The sequence below is a fragment of the Mobula hypostoma genome, chromosome 20, assembly GCF_963921235.1.
Source record: "Mobula hypostoma chromosome 20, sMobHyp1.1, whole genome shotgun sequence".
Taxonomy (NCBI): domain Eukaryota; kingdom Metazoa; phylum Chordata; class Chondrichthyes; order Myliobatiformes; family Myliobatidae; genus Mobula; species Mobula hypostoma.
The window spans coordinates 54,673,003-54,680,251 of NC_086116.1; the positions used below are offsets into that span (position 1 = coordinate 54,673,003).

The window sequence follows — 7,249 nt, forward strand, 5'->3', positions numbered from 1 at the left end:
TCCCTGTCTCATTGGAATGTACCAATGCAGAACTCCATACAAATATCCCCTAAACATTTGCTACATTTCTTCCATACATTTCCCCGAGAACATCTGTTCCCAATTTAAGCTTCCAAGTTCCTGCCTGATAGCCTCATATTTCCCCTTACTCCAATTAAACGCTTTTCTAACTTGTCTGTTCCTATCTCTCTCTAATGATATTGTAAAGGAGATGGAATTATGATCACTATCTCCAAAATGCTCTCCCACTGAGAGATCTGACACCTGACCAGGTTCATTTCCCTTTACCAGATCAAGTACAGCCTCTCCTCTTGTAGGCTTATCTACATATTGTGTTAAGAAACCTTCCTGAACACAACTAACAAACTCAACCCCATCTACACCCCTTGCTCTTGGTGTTTGCAGACTTGAGGCAAATTAAGGTAGTTAAGTTCCCAGGGTCTGACAAGTTGTTCCCCTGGATTCTTTAGGAGGCAAGTGCAGAAGTTGCAGAGACCCTACCAGAGATATTTAAAACATCCTTAGCGACAGATGAGGTACAGGTGGATTGGAGGGTAGCTAATGTTCCGCTTTTTAAGAAAGGCTCTAAAAATAAACCAGGAAATTATAGGCTGGTGAGTCTGATATCAGTAGTGGGAAAGTTATTGGAAGGTATTCTAAGGAACTGGATATATGAGTATTTGGAAAGACATGGACTGATTAGGCCTAGTCAGCATGGCTTCATGCATGGTTGGTCGTGTCCGACTAACCTTAGAGTTTTTCAAGGAAGTTACCAGGAAAACTGATGAAGGCAAGGCGTGGATGTTGTCTACATGGGCTTTAGTTAGGCAATTGACAAGGTCTCTCATGGGAGGTTGGTGAAGAACATTTAGTCACTCAGCATTCAGGATGAGGTAGTAAATTGGATTAGACATTGGTTTTGTGGGAGAAGCCAGAGAGTGGTAGTAGAGGGTTGCCTCTCTGACTGGAGGCCTGTGACTAGAGGGGTGCCACAGAGTTCGGTGCTGGATTCTGTTGTTGTTTGTCATCTATATCAATGATTTGGATGATAATGTGGTGAACCCAGTTGGCAAATATGGATACAACACCAAGACTGGGCTGTACTGGTTAGTGAAAAAGACTATCAGTACTTGTAACGGGATCCGGACCAGCTGGAAAAATGGGCTGAAAATTGGGGGATGGAATTTAATGTCGACATGCGCAAGGTATTGCACTTTGGTAGGACCAGGGTAGGCTTGCATAGTGAACATTAGGGCACTGAGGAGTGCTACAGAACAAAGGGATCAGGGAATACAGGTCTATAATTCATTGAAAGTGGCATCACAGGTAGTTAGGGTCGTAAAGAAAACATTTGGCACATTGGCCTTCATAAATCAATGTTTTGAATACAGGAGATGGAATATTATGTTGAAGTCGTATTAGTCATTGGTGAGGCCTAATTTGGAGTACTATATACAAGTTTGAACACCTACCTACAGGAAACATGTAAATAAAGTTGAGAGAGTACAGGGAAAATTTACAAAGATGATGCTGGGTCTGAAGGACCTGAGCTATATGGAAAGATTGAATAGGTTGACTTTATTCCTTAGGACGTAGAAGATTGAGAGGAGATTTGATAGAGGTATACAAAATTATGGGAGGTATAGACAGAGTAAATGCAAGCAGGCTTTTTCCACTGAGGTTGAGTGGTCATGGGTTAAGGATGAAAGGTGAAAAGTTTAAGGGGAGCATGAGGGGAAGCTACTTCACTCAGAGGGTCATGAGAGTGTGGAATGAGCTGCCAGCGCAAGTGGTGCATGCGAGCTCGATTTCAACATGTCAGAGAAGTTTGGATGTTTGGCACATGGATGGTAGGGGTACGGGTTCCTGTACAGGTCAGCGTGAATCGGCAGTTTGAATGGTTTGGTACGGAGTAGATGGGCTGTACTGTATTTTTCTATCAGTCTATGACTTTACTCCTTGATATCCCAGCCAATATTTACTCGTACAGATAACAGCAGACTGTCTTGTCTGAAACGTTGTTTTGGGATTCTGCTGTGTGCTGGCTAGTTACTGTAGTTCCCCTAAATCTAAATTGCTTTATTGGCTCCAACACTTCAGGTAAATGAGGTGCTCAGGACAGTGGCTGTCATTTATCACCGACCAGCGGGTCTAGTGCCAACTGGCTCTGCTTTTGCAGTCTGCAGGTCAGTGTTAAATTATTGACAATGCTGTGCCTCACTGAACTCAGACCAACAATACACAATCAGTACTCGTGATGGACGCAACCCTGAATGTTTTTGATTGTCATGTTTTGCAGAGCAAGCGGGACACCATGTTTTACTATCCAGTTTCTGCCAGCAAGAAGCTGGGCGTGTTTGCTGTACGTAAAGGGCGGTACAAAGCCCACTACTACACTCAAGGTAAGGCAACTCAGACAGGACGAGTGCAAGTCTTCCAAATTTACGCAGTTGAATGTTTCTACTTAACAGCTTACCATGGGGCAGCAAGGTAGCATAGTGGTTAGTGCAGCACTTTACAGTACCAGCGAGCATAAGACCATAAGATATAGGAGCAGAATTAAGCCATTCAGCCCATTGAGTCTGCTCCGCCATTCAGTCATGGTTGATCCAATTCTTCCGGTCATCCCCATTATCCTGCCTTCTCCCCATACCCTTTGATGCCCTAGCTAATCAAGAACCTATCTATCTCTGCCTTAAATACACTCAGTGACTTGGCCTCCACAGCCACTCGTGGCAACAAATTCCACAGATTTACCACCCTCTAACTAAAGTAATTTCTCTGCATCCCTGTTCTAAATGGATGTCCTTCAATCCTGAAGTCGTACCCTCTTGTCCTGGACTCTCCTACCATAGGAGTAACTTTGCCATATCTAATCTGTTCAGGCCTTTTAACATTTGGAATGTTTCTATGAGATCCCAGTTCATTCTCCTGAACTCCAGGAAATACAGCCCAAGAGCTGCCAGACATTCCTCATACGGTAACCCTTTCATTCCTGGAATCATTCTCATGAATCTTCTGTGACCCCTCTCCAGCGTCAGTATATCCTTTCTAAAATAAGGAGCCCAAAACTGCACACAATACTGCAACCCAGCTTCAATTCCCGCCGCTGCCTGTAAGGAGTTTGTATGTTTTCCCCGTTATTGCATAAGTTTCCTCCGAGTGCTCTGGTTTCCTCCCACAGTCCAAAGGCGTACTGGTTGGTAAGTTAATTGCTCATTGTAAATTGTCCCATCGTTAGGCTAGGGTTAAGTCTAGATTGCTGTGCAGCACTGTATCTCAATACAATAAATAAATGTTGCCTTGAAGGTGTGGGTGCGTGGCCTGTGAGAAAGGAAGAAGAATGATATGTAAAGATGCATTGTATTGAGGAGAGAATGGTGCTGTGATTGAGATCTAGTATGAGGGAGGGAAGTGCATGGTGAGAATTGTACTGTGGGAGAGCAACAGTAATGTTAAGGGCTTGAGCAAATGAGAGGAAGGAGGCTGAGCAAGCCTGGGTTACTGGGAATAACTACAAGTAATAAGGAATGTGATGGTGGCACTTCATCACACCATGTTCAGTATGCGTGTAAAGCTCCAAGTGACAGGCGTGTGGGATGTGACCCATCGGGACTGACCATTCAAGATGTCATTTAAAGCATTGACAGCTACCTTCATTGTTCTTTGCACCAGGTTCCACCCACAGTGACAGTACCCCTGACCATGACTGTCACTGGGACTCGTTTCTCACCCCCCATGACCCTCCACTGCTCTTTGATCTGGAAGCTGATCCTTCTGAGAACTACCCGCTGAGCAGCTCTGACATTCCCAATTACAGCTGGATAATCAACCAGATACACGAGGAAAAGCTGATCTTTGAACAGGAAATGGAGTTTGGGGAAAGCCAAATTGAGAAGGGAGTTGACCCAAATCTTGAACCTTGCATTAATGCTGGGTGTAGACCCCGGCCTACCTGCTGCGTTAAGACTTAGAATGGAAGGAGGAAAGGAGGGAAGGCACACGTTAACACCACTAACTGGAAAATTGATGACTAATCTCAACACAGGCCTCTGGGACAGGAGGGGGAAGGGTAGCATTGACACTCTCCTGACAGCTGAATTTAAAAATGCAAACTTAAGTATGCTGAAAGAACTTGGAATGAAATAGAATGGTTTTGAGTGAAAGAAAGGTTCTAGAAAGGGGAGGCTGGGTACTCAGGACTTCAAAAAACATCAATCTGTCTCATTGAATTCTGATTAACCACAGTGTCCCTGTAATTTTCTGACTAGGTTTTGATGATTTTCATTCAGCCAGTCAGTATAGGGTAAGTTGGTTCTTACAGAAAATGATATAACATTTTCATTTTATTGATCTAGCTCAACTTTATTCTTAACTCTAATTTCAGTATTTTTCTTTGAGTTTAACCCCAGTTAAATTCTGTGATCATTTGAAGGAAATCATTTTCATCTGTACAGACTATCACACCTGTCTGTTGTTCCTGGTCAGTTTCTATTCTCATCAGTCTGACTATCCCTGATCAGTTTCTATTCTCATCTGATCGGACTATCACGTCTGTCTGTCTCTTCTCATCTGTACAGACTATCACATCTGTCTGTCATTCCCTGGTCAGTTTCCGTTTGCCCTCAAATACCCTTTTTAGTAATGTAGATGTCATTCACAAATCTGACAGTATGATTGAAGTAATCCCTTCTGGGTTAAAGTGAGTTCATGTTTGTCCATGAATCATTTATTCTGACTATTCCTGAAACATCTGACAGAAATGTTCTTTTGTTTTTAGGCTTATGAAGATCTGAAATAGCTATTGCTTTGTAGAATTCTCTACTCTTTCACAAATCTCATACATGGTAAGGTGGAATAATCTCATTAAATAGCAGATTGCCTCGGAGCCCATCCATCACTCGCTTAGCTACTGTATATATAACTTGATTAGAGCCTTCTCATTTGCAACCTGCCTTTAAAGATTCCCTTTCAGTCCTTGTGCTTCCTCATGACTTGCTGGAGTTGGAAACTTGCTCAAGTTTACAGATGAATGGCACAGGTGTATTTACAGTACAACTTGGTGTCCATGATGTTGATTTACCTGGGATAAATGCTGCAGTCTTGGCCATAGTATTGTCATTATTGTTATGAACCTGAGTTCCAAGTGTCCTGTGTTACCCACACTCCAATTTTTATTCAAAGTTCAAAGTAAATTTATTATCAATGTGTGTGTGTGTGTGTGTGTGTGTTACAACCCTGAGATTCATTTTCTTGTGGGTATACTGAATGAATCCATAATAGAAATAATAACCATAATAGAATCAATGATAAACCGTACCAACCTGGATGTTCAACCAATGTGGGAAAGACAACAAACTACAAATATAAAAATAATAAATAAATAAATATTGAGAACATGAGTCTATACCAATGGCCTATATTTTTGTCTCATATTTGGCAGTCTTCCTTCCCTCCAAATCCAAACCTTTGTGTCGTCTAAACAATACTTTATACCTCATCTTGTCTGCTTCTTTTAAATGTCTGCCTGCACTAATTGTTATTATTTTAGATGAAAACGCTCCTGGATTTGTCTTGTGGGGAGGAGAGTTGAAATGGAAACTGATCATTCTGCTGTCATCCTTTAACCTCAACTCTTTTTTCCTCCTATTTCTTTCACACCACCAGATTTGTTTTGAAAGCCCAATTTAACTATCCGTCTTTAAAAGAGTTCGGGCTTCTACTCATCTTTGTGTTTAAATCAGACTTCTAATTTCACTCCTTAAAAGAACACGACTTCTCATGCTTGTTTCCTTCACCAAAGGAAACTCTTTCTCTCTGCATCTGCATCGAAACTATTCAATCACCCGACTACACTTAATACCTCAGCTGTTTAAACTCAAAGGAATCCTAATTCGAAGGTGTGTTATATTAGCATCCGGGATTTTAACATGGATTAATGTTGAAGTTTAGGTAAGTGATGTTTTCTTGGAGATCTCTAAAAGGAAGCATTTTGTAAAACTAGTAATCAGTGGTTACATTGTGGTGATCAGCAAAGCTTTTGTCTGAGTGGAAAATTAACTTCACTAATCAATCATTGTATGATTCTTCTGTATGCTTGCGATGTATAATTTCAACATTTAAGAGAGGTTTGGATAAGTACATGGATGGGAGGGATATAGAGATCTGTGGTCCAAGTGTTGGTCAATGGGACTAGACACAATAACAGTTGGGTACGGACTAGATGCTGTAGTGTTCTATGATTCTGTGACAGACACTGCTAGGTTGTTGAATGTGGGCATCAATTGACCGTATATCTGTCATTCCCACTATCCTTTCAAAACCCTGCTGCTGACAGTCACCAGAGAAATGTCCTCTCATATGAAGTACCAGAGTGCTCCCAAGGCCTGTGGAACAGCAGCCCATCAGTCAGCAGCTCTGAGAGAGCAAAGTGAACACTAACACCAAATGCTGCCTTCGGAATGGGAGGAAGTGAAATAAAATTAAATATTTCTCTATCTTTATGCCTCAGATGTCGGTCACATTTTGTTTTCCACAAAAGTACCGTGGGAAAACGGCTGGTGATCTCTGAGCTAGAAGCTCCATCCAACGAGTTTTGCTTCCATTAAGTCATTGAAGCTGATGTGTCTTGAACTCTTAACCTGGGCTGGAGATTAGCATTTCTTACACTCTAGTTGTAATGTGATTGGGGATTTTGGACTGCGACAATCTATTTGAGATGGTACACCTCCAATGCCATTAGGTAAGAAACTGCAAAAGGCAGAAGCCTTTCCTTCCAGTGAAAATCATTTCTACCTAACCTTAAACAAGAGTTTCTGCAGATGTTGGAAACTCAGACTAACATACACAATGCTGGAGGAACTCAGAAGATCAGGCAGCAACCATGGAAAGAATAAACAGTCAACATTTTGGGCTGAGACCATTCATTAGAGCCTGGTGAAGAGTCTCAGCTCGAAATGTCGACTGTTTCTACCTACCTTTTATTTATTGAAATTTATTCAGATATGCAGACTGCTAGAGGAACTCAGCAGGACAGGTAGTATCTATGCAGAGGAACAAAGAGAATTGTTCTTGCTGATTGGCATCCTATTGTCCCTATCTCATGATTTATCAGATTGAATAAAAACTATTAGACCTCACTAAATGCAGTGGACAGTTTCATTGCTTTAAAATTTTATTGACATAGAGACTATCATCAAGGAAATTAAACAGCAAAAAGAAAACTCTGCATAAATCTCTAAGTGCAGGT

The 7,249-nt window shown here is 41.6% G+C and overlaps 1 protein-coding gene across 2 annotated transcripts in view; it reads left to right on the forward strand.

Moving 5' to 3' along the window:
• The window catches only part of arsa (arylsulfatase A), a 39,651-nt gene extending 33,183 nt beyond the window's left edge, over window positions 1–6,468 (forward strand). The window contains exons 6-7 of one of the 2 annotated variants that reach the window (XM_063072952.1): window positions 2,300–2,402; window positions 3,676–6,468. In XM_063072952.1, the coding sequence (XP_062929022.1) occupies window positions 2,300–2,402; window positions 3,676–3,974 (402 nt within the window). In that variant the 3' untranslated portion in view covers window positions 3,975–6,468. The remainder of the gene's footprint in view (window positions 1–2,299; window positions 2,403–3,675) is intronic. The other variant, XM_063072953.1, reaches the window with a different exon arrangement.
• The last annotated feature ends 781 nt before the right edge of the window (window positions 6,469–7,249 follow it).